This window comes from Carlito syrichta, unplaced genomic scaffold (assembly GCF_000164805.1).
Source record: "Carlito syrichta isolate Samal-C Ts95f unplaced genomic scaffold, Tarsius_syrichta-2.0.1 Scaffold302085, whole genome shotgun sequence".
NCBI classification, from domain to species: domain Eukaryota; kingdom Metazoa; phylum Chordata; class Mammalia; order Primates; family Tarsiidae; genus Carlito; species Carlito syrichta.
This window is the reverse complement of record NW_007246181.1, coordinates 857,266-877,393: the sequence shown is the minus strand read 5'-3', so window position 1 is coordinate 877,393 and position 20,128 is coordinate 857,266. Positions and strand designations below refer to the sequence as shown.

General features: G+C 51.4%; 1 protein-coding gene across 1 annotated transcript in view; it reads right to left on the bottom strand.

Annotated features, from left to right (window-relative positions):
* Positions 1–4,148: 4,148 nt before the first annotated feature.
* The window catches only part of TUSC5 (tumor suppressor candidate 5), a 17,372-nt gene continuing 1,392 nt past the window's right edge, over positions 4,149–20,128 (bottom strand). Inside the window, exons 2-3 of the mRNA XM_021711359.1 lie at positions 7,678–7,810; positions 4,149–4,273 (exon numbers count right to left, since the gene is read on the bottom strand). Of these exons, the coding sequence (XP_021567034.1) occupies positions 4,149–4,273; positions 7,678–7,810 (258 nt within the window). The remainder of the gene's footprint in view (positions 4,274–7,677; positions 7,811–20,128) is intronic.

The window sequence follows — 20,128 nt, the reverse complement described above, 5'->3', positions numbered from 1 at the left end:
TTTGATTTATTGTAGAGATGAGGTCTCGCTGCCCAGGCGGGTCTCGAACCCACAGGCTCAGGCAATCCACTCACCTCAGCCTCCCAAAGGCGCGGGATTACAGGCTGAGCCACGAGCCCGGCTTGACCCCTTCTTCTTTGTGGGAGCCTCAAATTTTCCCTTACTGAGGAGCCTCCCAAAATGCTGAGATTACAGGTGTGGGTCACCGTGCCTGATCCCAACCTTCTGTTTCTAAGAGAATTGTGACTCCTCCTAGAAAGGGTGGGGCAAGGACCAGTCATGGTGGCTCACACCTGCAATCCCAACCTTCCCTAACCCTCCCCCACTGCCCCTTTTTTTTTCTTTGCATTAGAGTCTCATTCTGTCACCCAGGCTGCAGTGCAATGGCATGCTCAGGGCCTCCCCAGCATCGACCTCCTGGGCTCTGGCAATCCTTTTGCCTCAGCCTTCCAAGTAGCCGGAACTACAGGAGTGCACCACCACGCCCAACTATCTAATCCCCTTTTAAGTTAATGGAATCGGGTTGCGTCTGACAAGCGATGCCAAAGAAACATTCAGGCCACCAAGCTGATAGTAAAGGGGTGTGGCTGACATTGACAGTTCATATATAGAAGGGGCCCACAAGCCCAAGTGGTGCTAAGTTGATGACATTGCGCTGGTGGCATTTCATCTTAATTTGCACTCCCAGATGGTGCTGAAAGTGCCTTTGAAAGGATCCCAGTGATGCACCACCCAAACAAAAAAGCTGCAGAGAAATATGGCCACCACATGACAGGCTATGCAGTGAAAGGATGTGGAATGGCCAAGTTCCTTGAAATAGCTCACAGGCTTCAAAGGCCTGGAGAGTCTCTGGTTACCAAGCACGCTTCTAAAGGTCCAACTTCCCTAGTCACTGGATCTCTCTAAAAGTTACATTTCTTCTCAGGAAAATGAGATGATCTCTTGTGGAGGGAGAATTAAATGTTGTGAGAATTAAATAAGATAATTCATACAAAGCAGGGATCCCAGACTCTGGCACTTATGAAATGCTCCTCTGGCCTCTAGTCTGGCTGGGATGAACTTCCACTTACATGGAGCCCAGGACCCAAGAGTCTCCTGGTGGACTATCTTCCTGCTCGCAGGCTCCTGGGACAGCCCTTCTGGACCCCCAGGTTTCGCACCCTGCTGCCCTCATCCACGGGCCACTCAACCTGCCCCCAAATACTAACTCCCCCCTGCATACAGTAGATCCTTTCCTTTAGGTCAAAGGTCACACGGTCAGGAAGCCCATCCTTCTTTATCTTTGTGTCCCCAGAGTCCATTACAGGGCTTGGCACATAGCAGGTGCTGAATGTAAGTTTGTGGAAGGAGGGAGGGAGGGGATCCAATCCCAGGGTCCCTCAGGGAAGCCTCCCCTCCCCCTCCCAAGCAAAGTTTGCTGCTCCCTTCTGGCTGTCCTACTGAGCATCCATGCAAATACTAACACACCCTGTAAGCCTCTGCTGTGTTGCCAATAACTGCCTGTCTTCCTCACAGGAATGGGAGCTCTTCTAAACCTACGCCTGGGGCTTACTCACCTCTAAGTGCCCATTGCTGGCCCTGGGCCTTCACATAGAGTGTTTGTTGAATTGAATTAAAGTAAGTTGGATTGAATCGTGAGATGAGAAAGATGTACCCACACAGTTCCTGATTGTCCACAGTTCCTGACTCTGGGACATATGGGAGGCTAACCAGGGGATCCCCATCTTATCCCTCCATAGCGGGCAAAGCCAGAGGGGTCAGAATCAGGTACAGAGCTGAGGGATGGGAGTAGGGGATTATAGGGGCAACGCTTTGTTAACTCTCCCACGAACCTTCATGGAGCCTGTAAACACCTCAGTTTGTGCAGGAGGAGGAAGGCAGGGCCCAGTCCTCCACACACAGGTGTAAGGTGGGGGCCAGGGGGCATCACCTGAGCAGACAGACTGGGGGTGGGGAGAGAAGCGTGAAATATGTCCTCAGTCCCCATGAACACAGCTTCAGCATCTCACTTTGTCTTGAACAAGAAGCTCATCTCGCAGAGGGACATGGGTCAGAGTTGGCAGCCCCAGAGGGCGTGTTGGCATCTGCACGTGGATGATCTCATTGGATGCTCACATTTTCGGATGTGGTGAGGCATAGGCTACGGAGAGGTTAAGGCGCTTTCCCGAGGGACCCAGCTACTAAGTGGCTAGGCAGGATTTGAGCTCGGCTAGACTGGTTCCCACTCCTACAACCTAAAGCATAATGGCAATCCCCTCCCTTCCTGCTCTGCCCTCCCCTTGGTCTGCCCTCCTCAGGCCCCCACCGCCTTCTATGTTAGGGCAGCCCTACCTGCTTCACACAGATCTTTCCTCCCAACTTTCTCTCCTGAGCAACTAATTCTCACCTTCCATCCACGGGGCTTTTCCTTTCCAGACATCAAAGCGTGGCAGCAAGAAGCTAACTCTGGGACAGATAGACCTGGGACCGGGTCAGTCCCCAACATTTTTTCGGTACCTTCTATGTGCCAGGCATAGTGTGACCCTAAACAAGTCCCTGAACCTCTGAGTCTCAGTTTACCAATCTGAACCCAGGGATATTGATACTAGTGACCCCATCGGACTGCCATGTGGATTTATCTGTGGGTATAAAGTGCCCAGCATGTGCCAGGACTCAGTAGGGGCCTCTGAGAGATGTTCCTCAAGTCATCCTTGCCCTTTTCTCTTCCAGGCCTGAAGTCTAGCAGATGGAATAACTTGTTCTATAGCTGGAGAAACTGAGGCCCAGAAAAGACACGCGACTTGCCAGAGGAAAACCTTGAGGTGGCTGTGGAGCCCCAGTGTGCCAGGTTCCCATTGCCCAGGCCTCAGCCCCACCCCTGGGCCCACTGGTGAGTGGACTGCTCACTCCGCTTATTGTCTGGAACATCCTTGGCCCCAGCAGCATAAACAAGCAGGCCGGAGGTGAGTGTGTACATTCAGCTTTATTTCTTTCCATGCTAAGAAATACAGAGGCGTCACTGGTGTGTGTGGTGATGGCGGTGTGAGGTTCTTGCTGCTCCCTATGGGACATGGGAGAGGCTGGGACTGTGCCCTGAGCAGGGACCTCCTTGTTCATGCAGTTGTCGGCTGGACTCAAGATGGAGCAGCAGGACCACTGTCCCCTCCAGCCTCCGCAGGGCCTGAGTCACCAGGCTGGCTGCCTAGGGCAGGGGCTGTGGAGATGTTCCTTCACAATCTTCTCGCATCCAGGATGACTTTCTCCTCCATGGCCCCAGCCCTCCTCCTGCCCTAGGGCTCTGGGCTTCTGCGTGATGTCCCTAGCACCCTAGGAAGTGCTCAAGCCATCCTTGCCTAAATGGAAAAATGTCCCACTGTGCCCATTCTCAGGGCTGTCTACAGTAACTTCACCTTAGTAGGGTCCTCGGCTGTCCCGCGTTTTGAGTGTAAACAAGTATGTGCATGTGGGATGGAGGGAGTGTACAGCAGAGCCTGTGGGAGGGGTGAGAAGGCGTGGGGGCAGAGTTCTGGGCATGCGTGACACTTTGGGCCACACAGAGGCTACACACAGAGTCCCTCCTCCGCATCATGTTCCCCATGTGACAATCCCTCAACCATGCATCTGGTTTGTTTCTCTCTCCTCTCTGGGTTACTGAAGCTGGGGACCCCTGGGGCCTTCTTTACAGAGTTGCAGCTTGTGAGTGGCCTCTTCCCTTCCCTGACCTGAGCTGACTTCACAAGTGACACAAATACTCTGGGCCCACATCCTCCCTCTCCTGAAAAACACCTCAAAGTTTCCCTAAAGAAACCCAACCACTCCCTGCTTTAGGACCGAGAGAGGTTGGAGTTTATTTCCCAGGTGGGGCACTGAAGTAGGGACACCAGCCCCAAAGGGATCCACCAGCACCCGGGAGCTCTGCCCTGTTTCCTTCCGCCCACCTCCCACCCCGGTCACATGGACCCTGACTGGAAGGCTCAGAGCTGCAGCTACACATAGGACCCAGAGCCTCTCCCAACAGACAGCGACTCTGTACTGACCTGCTCTTCTTTTCCTGGACAGGAGGCATGAGAGTCCTGATGGGACATAGGGGACACAGACTTTGCCAGACTTCAGGCCCATCTGGCTGTGGCTGGGAACCTGCCTTTCCAACAAGTCAATGACCCTGGCTGCTAGGCAGGGCCTCCCAGGGTGGAAAAGCCCAGAGCACCCCTTTCCAGGGTCCGGAAGCTGAAGCCAGCAGGACAGGCAGGAGCAGGCGGGGTCTCTGTGGATAGATCCTGTGCCAGGGGGAAGTCTGGGGAGAATCACAGGGCAGAAACAAAAGAGGAGGACAAGGGCTCTGCTTGGTTCCTTTCAGGGGTCCCATCAGGTCCTAAGACACAGAGGTCACCGTGTCTAGCTCCCTGCCTCTGGGCACATGAGTATATTCCCAAACCCGGGCCCCCCATGTTCCAGCAGACTGGACCCTTCAAACTGAGCCCATTCCTTTGTCTCGGGAACCTCCAACCCAAGAAACAACAAACTTTCATGAAAACTCTCTGGCTCACTCATTTGCAGGTGGTACAAACACCCCTCACAGCCTGGGAGTCCATGAGAAGTCCCACCAGAAGTGGTCGGGGTGGGGGGGTGCTTTGCTGTTGGTGGATGGCCTGGGGCACAGGGCCAAGCACAGAGCATCACATGGGGCTGGCCTGGGAGCCTGAAGTCATGTAACCCCCTGAGCCACCTTCACATGGGGCCCAAGCTTGTACCCTAGACCATTGAGGAGGCCCCTGCAGGATGAGAGCTCAGGCTCTGACCTCACCCAGCCAGCTCACTTGTGGCTGCGTCAGGTCCCAAGAGTTCTCGGTTGGTGTCCCAGGCTACAGCATAGATAGGACGCAATAGGCTGACTGGGTTGCCCTAGGAGTCACACTGGAACCAGAGTCCTGGGCAGAGATGCTTCTGAAGATGAAAACTTTGCAAAGAGGCCTGCAGGTCATGCTGTCCCTGTCCCTGTTTTCGCTAGCATTCCTCTCGGTGCCTCCACCTTGCAATAGAGGATTAAGTGTGGAGGCTGCCTCTTTCCAAGGAGCTACACACCTTGTGTGCCTGAGGGGATCCAGGGCCTGTGCTGAGCTCCAGCACCAGCTGGGATTGCATGGGCATGTGGCACAAAGCATGCAAACAGTCTGTTTTGTCTCCCCTCAAGAAAAATACAAAAGATAAAGTCCCTACTGGTCCACAGGTGCAAAGGGACTGTGCTACTTCTCTCCCTGCATAGTTTGTCTTGTTTGTGAGGCTGGTTTCCTTCTCATTCTGGCTGTTTCTGCTGCTTGGAAGAGTCCAAAAAATCATGGGGATGAGAAACAAACCAGAGCACTGGGGTCAAATGCCGGTACGTGTCCATGAGACAAAACCACATTCTTCTTTGGCTTCACAGTGTTGCCCTTCCTTCCTTCCTTCCTTCCTTCCTTCCTTCCTTCCTTCCTTCCTTCCTTCCTTCTTCCAGATCTTCCCATCCGATGTGGGCTGACAATGAGGTGACCTGGGGGCTTCCCTCCGAGTTTGTGCTTTTGGAACTTGGGGACAGGTGGATGCTTGGCACTCACCACCCAATCCTCCTATGTGGGGAGGATGTGGGTTGAGCTCTCCAGCTGGCCAGGGCCTGCCTCTGCTAGCACAGCTCCCTGGTTAGTTTTATTTCTTCTGAACTGTAAAGAAAGGAAAAGTTATAGCAAAACAGAGCTCAGAACATTGGCTCTTCAAATCCCTGATCTGAGGATTTGGGTGTCTGTTTCCTAGTGGGAAATGGTAGCAGGACTAAGGTACAGGGCTGGGGATCTCTTTGGTTTGAGGCTCTTGGTGAAACTGAACTCCTTCCAACTAGAAGACTTCAGCCTCAGTGATTGACCCAAAGGTGGGCCGATCAGAATCGGTCCTGGGATTTTTGCTATAACTGTTGACAAAGAGGCACTTTTCCCCCTACTTAGCTACTGTATTGATTAAAATGTGTGCCGTGGCCAGATGCGGTGGCTCATGCAAATAATCCCAGCATTTCAGGAGGGAGGATCACTTGAGCCCAGGAGCTAGAGACCAGCCTAGGCAATACAGCAAGACCTCGTCTCTACAAAAAATAAAAAATAAAAGATTAGCTGGGCATACATGCCTGTAGTCCCAGCTGCTTGGGAGGCTGAAGTGGGTGGATCGCCTGAGCACAGGAGGTCAAGGCCGCAATGAGCCGTGATTGTGCCACTGCACTCCAGCCTGGGCAATAGAGCGAGATGCCAACTCAAAAATAAAATAATAAAATAAAATATGTGCCATCCTTAGGGCTGCTATTAGAGCTGCTGGCTGCCATCTCACCATCATAAGGAGAGATCCTGCCTAGGACAAAGCCAACACAGTGGAAAGAAGACAAGAAAGTGAGACAGATTCCTGTCAACATCATTTGAGCTCCTGGACACAAACGTGCGTAAGGATGGAACAATCTATACTTCAATTTTATAGTGAGAGCTAACAAATTCCCTTTACCAATTTGAGTTCGGTAGTTGTCACTTGCCATTGAGAGAGTCCTGGCTAAAATGACAGGCAGCAGCTGGACAAAGGAGACTGAGGCATCAGAAAGTGACTCTGAGGCTAATGCCCTGGATGGCCTCCTGCCTTGCACATACCTGCGTGTCAGTCAGACTCAGCACCAATGGAGGAAACTCAGAACATACTTCAGTTCCCACAACTAGAAAGTGCAGGACCTGGCTTCTGAATCCAGGCAGGCTAATGACAACCCCAGGCACTTCCCTCTCCTAAGTGACCAGGGTTGCCCACAGCCCCACAGCTGAATCCCAGGCTTTCTATTGAGCTGAGAATCTTATTAAAATGCAGATTCCAGTTCAGTGGATCTGAGAAGGGGCCTGAGAATCTGCATTTCTGACACAGTCCGAGGTGACTTCCTACTGCAGGTCCACAGGGCACATTTTGAGTAGCAAGGTCTTCAGGGGAAAAGCTCAGGCTGTTCACTGAACTGGGCAGAGATGCTTGGGGGCTTCCCAGGGTGCATGTGAGAAGGGAGGAAAATGGACACCTCTGACCTGAATAGCCCCCAAAGTAGCCTCACAAAGCTACACGGGTTTCACGAGCAGCTGAGAGGTCACCTTTGAAGATGGCTCCCTGCTTGATAACTTCACTGGGCCATCTTTGGGTGTCACAGAAATGTTACTTCCTGGATTCCACCATACACATGGCTTCCTTCTAGTATATCCTGGCTGGCTGCACCGGGAGTCTTATGTACCAAGCCCACAGTTTACAAAGCACAGTCACAGCCATTGTCTCAGGTAAGGCTCACAAAAGCCAGTGCTGTAGACTTCTTCCTGCTACTTGATACATGAACATACTAAGACTCAGTCAGACAGGACGCTGACCTGAGCCCCGGGACCGTCAGAGCTGAGCTGGAGCTCATGGCCTCTGACTCCTAGACCAGTGCCACACCCACACCGTTTTATGTTGATTTGCTCTCCAGGCATAAGGCAAGTCAGCAAATGGATCCACACTCACTGCTCACTGCTGGGGACTGGGTCACTTTTCCAGAGTGAGAGGATAAGGTTGTGGCTCCCCAGAGGCCTTTACACTTTCCCCCAACCCTACCTAAAGGGCCAGGCTATGCCCTTGGGCAGTCCTCACACCTGGCAAGCTGGCTCCCTCCACTGAGGGGCTGAGTCTCACCTGCAAAGTTGACGGTCAAGGCCACAATGATGATGACAATCCCCAAGGTGATCAAGGTGATGCTGAGCAGCCGGGCCAGGCGGCCCAGTCTCCGGGCTCCATCACGGTCTCCCTGTTGCAGGCTACTTCGAGACTGTGGAGAGATGACAGCAGAGACCTCAGGAAGGCTGCCTATCTGCCATGCAGGCCCAGGTAACCCTGTGATAGCCCCTAGCCTAGGCTTCCAGACACACCCATTCCCGCTACAATCCACACTCCAGCAGCACCCCCAGGGAAGAGGAAGAGGGCTCCCTGTGGAGAAGTGGCCTGGGCCTCTTGTGGGAAGCCTGAACCAAGCCAACTCCTCGCCGCCTGGGGATAGCTGAGGTAGAACCAAGCAAAGAAGGGCACTTCTTCTCAGGACGGTGATGAGGCAGGGTTAGGGGCAGGTGGAGACTGAGGCCCTGAGGGGATGGACGAGGGTCAGGCCAACTGGCAGAAGCAGACAGATCAGGCCCCTCAGAGCTCCTGTGGGCTCAGTTCTGCAGCTGCACTGGGCTCTGAAGGCAGCCCCCGTAGCTTTTTTTACAGCCCAACGTGCCTGCCTCCTTTCCTCTGTAAGCCCCCCTTTTGCCATGAAAGAAAAAAAGGCACTGGCTTTGCTGCCTCTATTTCCCACCCAAGAACCACATCTTTGTTCAATCAAGCCCACTTCCTGGATTACACAAGAAAGGGAAGGCATCTTGCAGTTGGCTGGAAAGGCCGAGGTAGAGCCATGTGTGGCTTCACAGGGGCTTGGTTTTATGTATCACTCCTTTCTGGTGAGCTCTGTTTTTCCTGAACTTAGTGAATCGATGGATGAGGATGGGGATGGAGAGTCTAGGGACAGAGAGGATCCTGGAAGGGTCCTGGGGTGACTTGGTCAGAGGAGTGTCCCAAGCGTCCCCAAAGGTGGCTCTTTGTACCTGCATGGGATGATCTGGGGTCAACCTGCTAGCCATGGCTGGCCCAAGGTCTTTAGACATCTCCAGCTCTAGAACTCCCTTTTTTCTTCCTGGACTTCTTAGACTCCTTGGACTTGCTCCAGAGTCCCAAGAAAAAGGCATAGATAGGAGTCTGCTAATAGTGTGATGGATTTCATGGCCTCATATCCTTTATTTTTTGATTGTTTGAGACTACTGAGTTCAGCCTGGACATGTAGTTTTTTGTTTTGTTTTATTTTGTTTGAGTCAGAGTCTCACTCTGTCACCCAGGCTGGAGTGCAGTGGCATGCTCACAACCAACGCAACCTCGACCTGCCAGGCTCAGGTGATCCTTCTGCCTTAGCCTTCTAAGTAGCTGGAACCACAGACGCATGCCACCATGCCCAGCTAATTTTTTTTATTATTTATTGTAGCGATAAGGTCTTGCCAAGTTGCCCAGGCTGGTCTTGAACCCCTGGGCTCACCTCTGCCTCCCAAAATTCTGGGATTACAGGCATGAGCCTCCACGCCTGGCCAGGATATGTAGTTAAGTATTATAATGATGATGGTGAACGATTGAGCTCCCACTGGTGTCAGATGGCTTGCTAAGGACTGTACCTAGATTTTCTTATTTGGGCTCAGAATCATCCTAGAATGTTGGCCATTGCTGCCCAGTTCCCTGAAGAAGAAGTTGGGGTTCTGTGAAGCAACTCTTCCTCTCTCTGCTGTCTTTATGCAGCCTCACCCCACCCCAGTGTCCTGTCCTCTTCACTTCTCAGAATTCTATACAAACTCCCACCCAACTCTGCACTTTTATTTGAAGCTCCTTCCAGGACATGTGACATCAGACTCGATCTGCTCCTTGCCTGTGGGTCCCTTCCCCTTGCCCAAGCCCCCATTATTGGGAACAGCCTGGACTCCTTCTTCTCAGTGACAGCTTCTCAGTGCCATTCCACTTGCTAGTGGGTTTTCTCTCCTGGTCACTTCTATCGCCCATGTCCTGTCTTTCTTCCTCATACCTGCCCCAGTTCCAAGTACCACTTTTCACCCGAACTGTGGACAGTTCCCCAAAGAGCCCCCCAATTCCAATCTCTGTTTCTTTTCATTCTCTCCCCCCATACCACCATTTCATGCCACAGGGATAGCAGGCACTGTACTAGGCCCTGGGATGCTACTGTGTGCAAGAGAGTCCCAGTTCCCATGCTCACAGAACATACAACCAGCTGGTCCCATGATTACACAAATAAAGGTAAAATTACTATGGTGGATAGCATTACAAAGGAGAGGCACATGGTATCTTGAGAGCTTATAAAAGGGGACAGTCAGGAAAGACTTCCTGGAGGAAGGACATTTGAGTTGAGATGAACAGGATGAGCAAGAATTAAAGAGATTTTTTTTTTCTAAAGGAAGGAGAGTATTCCGGCAGCAAGAATGCAATGTGCAAAGGCCCTGCACGGCGAATATGCAGATGCTTCATAAGCAGTTGCTAACTGAGAAGTAGGAGGCACTAGACGAAGGCCCATGTGGCTGGAGCTAATAGAGTGGGGATGAGGAGGCCACAGAGGTGGGCAGGGCAGGGCCAGGCTGGAAGGAGGCTGGTCCTTATCCCAAGAGCAGTGGGGGCCAGTGAAGGCTGTAAAGTGGGACAGGGAAATAATGTGACTGGCTAACAGGCTTCCAAAAGACTCCCCTGTCTGTAGTGTGGAGACCAGAGGGGAGACAGAGGCAAGCCAGGAGCTGCCGCAAAATTTCAATGAGGAGATGGTGGCTGAGGCAATCACACCTGCTCAGCATCTTTTGTGGCTCCTTATTGTCCAGAGAGCAAAGTCCAAGCTCAGGCTGGCTTTACATTTCCTGCTTTCAGCCTCTACTATTCTCTTCCACAACCTCTGAGCTGCTCGAGGTATGAGCACTGACCTCCTTAGGTCTTTGCACTTATAGTTCTCCTGCTTGCATTCAGTTACCCCACAGCACCACATGTCCAAATCCTCCATCCTCCAAGCAGGGGCTCCAAGGCCACCTCCTCTGTGAAGTCCACCAAAGATTTCTTCACCTCTGCTGGAATAATAACAAACCCTGACATTTCTTGAACACACATCTATGCCAGGAATTATGCTAAATGTTTGTCCTCCATTAGAACTTTTCATCCTCCTCACACTCTGATGATGCAGGGACTGTGATTAGCCCATCTTACAGACAAAGACATGGAGCTGGGGCATAGAGCATGATATGGGCAATGGTAAGAGAAACAACCGATGAAGAGGAGAAAGGCCAGATCAAGAAGGGCCCCGCCTGTCACATAAGAGAGTCTGGATTTTGTCCCAAAGGCGTTGGGAGCCAGTTAAAGATTTTAAGTGGGGACAAAGCCAGATTCACATCTTAGGAATGATCTCTCTGACTACAGTGAGAGTGCATCCACAGGTTTTGGTGACAGATGAAACGGAGTGTGGGAGAGGGACGCAAGTAGGGTGATTCCCAGGTTTCTGTCCTGGGTGCTGGATGAGCAGAGATGCCCTTCCTCAGCTGGGAGGAAGAGGGCCCTGCTGTGTTGGGCCTGTCCAGGCAGAGGTGCCTGCATACCATTAGTGTGTAGCTGCGGCTGGATAAACCGGTCCAGAGAGCAGGAGTCCTTGGCATGGGGATGGAAGTTGTCCAGGGAGTACACAGATGGGAAGAGGAAGGCCCACAGACAGGATGTGGGAACACTGACTTAAAGGGGGTCCTGGGGAAAGAGACCCATAAGGGAACCTGAGGAGGTTCCTGGTGAGAGGGCAGGGTGGGAGGCAGCCTGGAAGTCCAAGATGTACCAAGGAGGGAGTAGTCGATGATGCCAAGTCACGCGTGCAGGTCAAGCAAGATAAAGGCAAGTTATTGATGAGAGGACATGCTTAGAGATTCTCTTGGCAGGACAGTCTGAGACGAGGAATTGGAGTAGAAACCAGAATGCAGTGGCACGAGGAGCAAGTGGGGAATGAGGAAGACTAGACAGCAAGTGGTAGATCTTGGGAGTTGAGCTGTGGATGGGGAGAGGGCTATGGCAGAGTAGAGACAAATAAGACCAACTGAGATTTCTTTAGGATGAGAGAGGAAAGATCTGGCAAAGAGGGAGATTGTGACAAGACCAAGGAGAGATTGGTGCCACAATGTCCCAGGGCAGCCAAGAGAGGTTGAGGTCTGGACTTGAGCCTGGGGATGGCCTATGGACAGAGGAAGAGAGTGTTTTGTTCTTATAAACTGGATGGATGTAGGTGAAGGTGGGCTCACACCTCAACACAAGTCTGGAGGTGGGTCTGGGCAGGAAGTTGCAAGTGTTCATCCTTCTGGGCCTCAGGGGTCTTAGTGACAAGGGACCAAAGCCATCCAGCTGGAAGAAAGAGAAGGTAGGTCTGGCTTGTGATAGTGGCATGGATGGGGCTCAGGCGACAGTCCATCCTGAGACTCATAAGCCCACCTGGACATGGCAGGGAGCCGAGAGAGAGCAAGCACAGCCTCCACCTCTCCAGCAGAGCAGCCTGGATCGGAGAGCAGGTTCTGCAGCCAGACCACCAGGATGCCTGTCCACCCCCCATCAATTACTAGCTGTATAGCCCTGAACATGCAACTTCCCTTTCTTATGCTTTGATGTCCTCCTCTGTAAAATTAAGATAAAAGCAGAACCTACTTCACTGGGATGGGGTGGCAATTAAATGAGATAATACAAGTTAGGGGGCTTAACAGGTGCCTGGCCATAGGAAGTGGTCAAGAAGTGCTGTGATGTTATAGCATTCTTATTACCAGGAGATTCTCTCCCCCACAATGAGTCTGAGAAGAAAACAGAAACACAATGCATCAACCCAGGAGGAGGAGAATCTGCTCTGGGAGAAACATCTGCCTGCTGGGTAGATCTTGGAGAATGAAATTACTGACAGCACCTCCCCCTTGCAGAAGTGTCCCATTTCAGGCATTAATGACTTGTTCACACTATGCCTGGGCACCAACTGCTTCTCCTTTCTCTTTCTCCCCTCCTGCTCTTCTATCCACCCAGTCTCATTGTGTGGCATGGAATCGGAGGATGTGGGAGGCTCCCCCTGGCATCCTTCTCCCCCATGGGCATAGTACCCTGTACCTCATCTTTAAACCCCAGTCATGAGAAAGGCTCCTCACTCTGGAGGAAATTGCAGGACTCTTCCTTAGGGCTCCTATTTCCAGAACAGGATCCTAGTATATCCTGTCCTGGGCTGCCTCTCTGTCTCCTCCCATCCACAAATACAATCAGATATGAATTCCTGACCATCTGATCTCTCTGTCTCTCATACCTACCCCTCCAACTTCTCCTCCATACTACAGCCAAGATGAGGTCTAGAGTGCTGCCGCACACCCGTAATTCCAGCACTTTGGAAAGCTGAGCTGGAAGGACTGCTTGAAACCAGAAGTCTGAGACCAGCCTAGGCAACATAACGAGACTCTGTCTCTACAAAAAATATTTTTTAAAAAATTAGCCAAAACCAAGCTCTGCGGCTCAGCCTGTAATCCCAGCATTTTGGGAGGCCAAGGTGAGTGAATTGCCTGAGCCTATGGGTTCAAGACCAGCCCAGGCAACTTGGTGAGACCTTGTCTCTACAATAAATCAAAAATTAGCCAGATGTGGTAATGCACACCTGTAGTTCTGGCTACTTGGAAGACAGAGGCAGAAGGATCGTCGATCCCAGCAGGTCAATGCTGGGGTGGCTGTGAGTGTGCCACTGCCCTCTGGCCTGGGCAACAGAGTGAGATTCCAATTCAGAAAAAAATTAGCCAAGTGTGCTGGCACATGCCTGTAGTCCCAGCTACTCAGGAGGTTGAGGCAAGAGGATCTCTTGAGCCCAGGAAGAGGTCTAGGCTCCAGTGAGCCATAATCACACCACTGCTCTCCAGCCTGATTGGCAGAGTGAGACCCTGCCTCAAAAACAAAACAAAAGGGCTTCTAGGAACCTCAGCTTTAGACATTCTGCTGTTGCCTTGAATCATTACTGAAGGACTCCTTCTCAGCTGTAAGTATGACATGCACGGAGAAAAGAGCAGGATTTGGGACGAGGCTGGCTCCCCACTTTATTGCCAGAAAGAGTTCAGGACCAAGGAGAGAGACACATGCATGCTGGCTTGGGCATGAGAGAGGTGGGGAGGAGAGGAGAAAGGATAGAGAAAAATCACCTTTGGGGTCATGCTAAGTCCAGCCTCTCCTTCACAGTGCCATGAGTCCATACATCTCAGTCATATGTGTCTCTTCAAACCTGAGAGTCACCTTTGAAGGAGATGCACTGGACTGACCGGGTGGGACAGATCTGACAGCAGCTGTTTTGCTGTCAGGCACTTTTTACACATTATCCACTATAAACCTCACTAGCCTGTAAATCTTAGCTTTCTGATCTGTAAAGTGACGGGGAAATAGCCACCTCTAAGAGTAGACCCCTAAATCATGACCAGCTGTCCCGCAATGCCTGCCTGACCTGGAGGACCACGACTGAGGAATAACACAGTCCTCTCTCATCCTAGGGCAGCAATAGAGTGAAAAGAAGACAGGCTTAGGGTCACCTCTCTGGCTTTGAATCCTGGCCTTGCCTCTTGCTAGCTGGCGGACTCAGGCAAACTAAACCTCTCCAAGCCTCCGTCCCTACCTGTAAAGTGAGGTTCTTATGCCTATCATCCATGCTAGCACTCATTTGTGAAGTTCCCCCAACTAGTTACCAAATAAAGAACCATGCCCTTGGCCCCAGAATAGAAGGAGACCCTTCATCTCTTTTTATGAGTACATGACCCACTGCTGTCCCATACCCCAGCAGCAGCATCTTCCCATATATAAAATGACTCAAGTTGAAGGCATAATAATAATTGCAATTGTGGCTGTAATGGCTGTGAATTAATAGATCATTTGTGATTGCAGTGGCTGTGGGAATGGAGCCAGGCTCTGTGCTGGGTGCTTTCATACCCGTTAGCTCATATAATCCCCCAGACTTCCCTATGAGTTTGAGGGTTTTGTTCTGTCAATTTTATAGATAAGGAAACTGAGGCAAAGGAAGGAGACTGAGTGATATGGACATGGATTAACGCCAGAGGCTGAAACCTGCCAGAAGAGGGGGGCAGCAGCTTCTCAGGAAATTGCGTCCTCTACCTGTGAGGCTCGGGCCAAGATAAACATCTCCTGCAAGGTTCTCCAAGTCCCCTTCGCACCCTTCTCTCAGCTCCAATGCCATTGTTTCTGAACTGCCCCGACTACAGGTGAACCCTTCAGCTGATAGAGAATGGGAAATGATGGCAAGGGTCCAGGTGGAGGAGTCAGGGCAGCTGTGCTGATGGATTAAAGGGATTGGTAATGCTTTGGGGCTTGAGACAACCACCATTTGCCAACTGGTTCAGCAGTACATCAATATCGCAAGTCATACAGCTGCATGCCAGCGACTATCAGCCTTGCCAGGGCTCAGCGCACTTGCTGAGTGCAGGAATGAATGCATAAGTAAGTAAAAGCGTGACCAATTGTGCTGCGCCTGCGACACATCAGTGAAGTAACTAGGTTATGAAAATGCCTACGAAGGGAAATGTTGAAGCCACCCGATCTCTGCAGTGTGCCCATGTGTTGTGGGAACAACCCACAGAAAAGAGATGGTTCAAAGGCTTCCACCAAGACCCCAGATGAGGAGGTGTCCTGAGGGGTGAGACTCGATTGTTCCCAAATTGGCTAAGGTCAGAGTTACCTATCCACTGGGGGTTTGCCCTTTCCTCTGGCATTGTGAAGTTCATTTAGTAGTAATGACAATGACGACTTCCATTTAGGAGGCATTTACTATGTGCCAGGTTCTGTGCTGGATGCTCTCATACCCATTAGCTCATGTAATCCCCCAGACTTCCCCTTGAGGCTGAGGGTTTTATTCTGTCCATCTTATAGATGAGGAAACTGAGATCAAGGAAAGAGACTGAGTGATGTGGATAAGGTCACATGGCTCATAAGAAACAGAGTCCAGGTCTGTGTGATGTTTTTTTTATCTCAACAGCTGACTGAAGGCCCACTGCCTGGGTCTAGCTCACCTCACTGACAGGAGGTCTTACTGGCATGAAGGAACATGGCCATTTCTCAGCCTGACCTGGAAGTAAGACCTGACCACCCCAGGAGGCTCATGGGAGGCTTGCAGGGCTGACCAGAGCCGGGTTTGGGCAGCTGTGATCACAGTTCCTCAGGTGAGCCCCTGATCCACCAGTCCTGCTCATAGCAGGTTCCTGCCAAGGCCCAAAGGGGAAGGCCACTGCTGACCCAATAGTCTTCCCCTGCTGGGCTTCGTCAGGATCAAAGCAGAGTTGCAGGAGAGGGCAAAGGAAGAGGGAAGGAAGTGGAATTCTTCCCTCTCTGCCCAAATGCCTGAAAGGTTTGGCTTTCCTGGGAGGGATGCACCATCCCTGGCCCCAGAGCTAGATGCAGGCAGGACCAGGAAGCCAACGGTGGATTCAGTGTCCAGCTGATGTGACCATGGGCAAGGCATTGCCTCATCTGTGAAATGGGGACAGTAATCCAGACTCTGCTAAGCTCATGTTGGTGAACATTCTGCAGACAGTAGCAGGCTCCAGAAGTTGTCAGAACGGCTGCTCTCCTTCCATTCAGGGGTCAAGGGCTTGATCCTTCACTTGGTAACCATTGGAGGACTTCCAGTGAGTTCTGAAGTCACCCTCAGGACCTGAAGACACCGGTACAGGAGAATTTCTCCCTGACCACTCTGTCCCTCCTTCTACCTGCACTGTTGTTGGGCAGAACAGCACACTACAACCCTAGCGTGAATAACTGACCTCCTCCCTGCCAGGGGAATAAGAGCATCCTATGAACTAGATTGTCTTCCAGAACAGGGGTACAACTGGGGATTGACCAATAGTGATCCATGCCTGGCTGCCCCAGCTTCGCACAGAGACAGCCTAGTGTCATGGGTGGGGACACGGGCTCCTACAGTAGACAGCCAACCCAGGTTCTGGTCCTGGACTTCCTATTTACTAGCAAGTTATTTCAGGAAAAATGAGAATAATAACAATACCTCGACCTCAGAGGGGTACAGTCAGGATCATATATGTAAAGAATATGGAACTGTGTCTAACATTTTACAGGCACTCAGTGAATGTTGCTAATATTATTCCTCAACACTGGACTCCCTCAATTTCGTCTTTCTGGCTCCTGGTTTTTCCTTTTAGAAATTCATTTCCACAATTACAGTTTACCTCTTGCCAGCAAATCTTTTTTTTTTTTTTTGAGTTATGGTCTCACTCCATCACCCAGGCTGGAGTGCAGTGGCATGCTCACAGCCACCACCCCAGCGTCGACCTGCTGGGCTCTGACGATCCTTCCGCCTCAGCCTTTCAAGCAGCCAGAACTACAGGTGCATGCTACCACACCCGGCTAATTTTGTATTTATTGTAGAGACAAAGTCTTGCCAAGTTGCCTGGGCTGGTCTCGAACCCATGGGTTCAGGCAATCTACTTGCCTCGGCCTCCCAAGGTGCTGGGATTACAGACTGAGCCACCAAGCCCCGGCTTGCCATCAAATCTTAACCCCCAACATCTCTCTTACCCCCTCATGCCCTTTTGACTTATCTGAGCCCCAGTCCATGACCCCTGTCCCCCTCTCCAAGGCCATCACCATCCTCTTGGCCTCCCTCCCTCCCAGTTCAGCCTGACCCTTTGGCGTGTCATCTCAGCCCCCCTTGCCAGAATCTTCTGTGCCACCTGGCCCTGCTCTCATGGAAACTCTGCCATCCTCAGCCTTGGGTTGACCTAAAGCCCATGTCTGTGCACCTATACCTACAGTTAGAGAAAAATCACACCGCCATGCAGGCTGATAATCTGGTCCATGGTCTCCAGCCTCAGCAGAGCCCTTGGGACACTGACCTGTGTGTCTCTGGCCACCTCCCTCCCCTCTGCCACCAGGCCACTATTTCTCAGCAAATGGGCCTTGCCCTCCATATCCCTGGTGGCATGGAGGCCGTGCCACATGAATCAGCTCCCTTCCTTCTGAGTATTTCCATCTGCCTCTGCCCCATGGCCTTCCCTTTAGGCTGCCAGGGAAGGGAGTTCTTCTTCCTGGGCTCTGGATTCCTCTCTCCACTTCTTCAGGAACCTCTCCCCATCCCTCATCCCTCTCCTTTTTGTCTAGGTCTCTTTGCCCCTAGGATCACCACTAGGCCCTCCTGTCCTCAATAGGCCTGACCCTTCCACAGCACTTGACCACTCCTTCTCCACACTCCCTCTTTCCTGAGCTTCCAAGATGGCACTCGGATTTGTGGGTGGGATGGCCAGGAGCCTGAAGCCAACACTCTCCCACCTCCTCACAATTCACCTATCAGTGCCCTTCCTTCTAGGCCTGTTGCTCAGTTCAGACCTTCAGCATCCCTGCCAGGACTATCTCAAAAGCCTCCTATAGCTCAACACACAGGTAGTTGTGTGTTGGTTTTAAAATGTGAACTGACTGACCACATCATGCCTCCACTTAAAACCCTTCGGGGCTCTTTAGAGCCACCGGGATAAAACTTAAACTTCTAGAGTGAGTCCTTCCCCACCTCCCTCCCCCATCACACTCTCACATCCTTCTGCCATGCCAAACAGACCATCTGCTTATCCCATCCATCTACTTCCCAATGCCTAACACAGTTCCTGGTTCATAAAAGAGGTACGTTCATTCTTTGGGAGGGGGGAGTTAATCATCCTCTTCCACCAGAGTTCCCTCAGGATGAGCAACTTGCCATCCAAGTAGAGTGAAGGAATGAATGGTCAGTAGAACCAGCTCTTAGAGGGTTTCCAGAAACCTCTCTGCCCCTGGCCACCACCCTGGCCCAGGCTGCGCCACCTCTCGCCTGCATTCCTGCAAAGGCCCCCTCCCTGAATGCCAGGCTCAGCCCCTTCAGGCCTCCTCTCACCCTGCACTAGACTGAGTCACCAAAATGGAAATCTGACCACACTCCTCTCAACCCTACAATGTGCGCATATAGTGAGGATGAAACTTTAAACCATGATGCTGAGTGAGCGAATCCAGTGACAAAGGGCCGCACATGATACAATTCCATGTAAATGAAATGCCTGCTATAGGCACATCTACAAAAATGGAAAGCTGAGCTGCTGCTTAGGACTGGGGAGGAACTAGGGGTGGAGGGTGATTAGCTAAAGGGTACAGGGTTCCTTTTGGAGATAAGGCAAATGTACTGACATTGACTGTGGTTATGATTTCACCTGTCTGTGAATCTGCAAAAAAACCATTTAATTGCACACTTTAGATGGGCAAATAGTATAAGATGTAAATGATATATCTCAATAAAGCTATTTTTTAAAAACTTATAATGGTTTCCCATCCCTCGCTAGGGAGTATCCCAGGTACCACTTAATTACTCTTTTTTTTTCTTTTTTGAGAGACAGGGTCTTGCTATGTTGTCCAGGCTGCTCAAACTCCTGGCCTCAAATAATCCTTCCACTTTGGCCTCCCAAAGTGCTAGAATTACAGACATGAGCCACTACATCCAGCCCAGCCATTGAATTACTCTTATCACACAATAGCACCATATTATGTGGTGGATCCTGTGCTGAAACACTCTGTATGGCCCATGACATTACACCCTCTCACAGGTCTCTAATGTAGGCATTGTGGTTATACCCATTTTGCAGATGGGAATACTGAGGAGGAGAGACGTTTGAGTGAGTTGCCCAAGGCCATATAATTGCCTGTGGTTATGTCTAGGATGGGCACTTTTTGCAATATGTTGTAAGGATCTGTTTACGTTTCTCCCCCCTGGAGGGAGGCTTCTGGGAATTGGTGATGGCATCTGGTTTAGCACTGTATTCCCTGCGCCCAGCCTGGTGACCATCAGACCTTATTCAAGAAACTTAAAAGGATATAAAAATACCCTCGGATGAGTTGAGGTCTCACAGCCTTGGGCTCAGGTTCTCTTTGACAAAAGCACCTCCAACCTAACCTACACCCTGCCACCCCCACCAGGAGATGGATTCCAGCAACTGATTTCTCCTGAGCGCTTGTGTGGTTTCTCTCCCCAAAGCCTGTCTCCCCTCCTGGGGCCTTTTCCTGTAACCAAGAGGTTAGCTCTGCCTGAAGTCACAGGCTGCACCCTTGGGGCCTGGCTGTGCCTCCCAGCTGTCCCCAAGTGCAGCAGACATCACAGGATCTCCTTGGAAGGCACCTGCCTAGCCCAGAAATGCTGCCGATGCCCCCCCGTGTCCTAAAAAGTGGGACAGGATTTGATCAGAGTCAGAGTAGGCTTCCCTGCCTGGTGATGGCACCTTAAGGAGGTGTTTGAAGAAATATGGGCTTTCTCAGAGGACAGCCTGGAGTGACCACAGCTCCTGGGGGGCTGGTGATAGATGACTCAGCAGGAGAATCACTCCAGGGGGAGCAAGCAGTGTGGTTCCACCCAGTCCTCTAGCCCTGACCAGCCTGGGCCAGCAGTTTACTTCCCTATTCTTAACCTCATTCTGAAAGTCATCACCATACCCAGCTTCTTTCTCTCTCTCTCTTTCTCTCT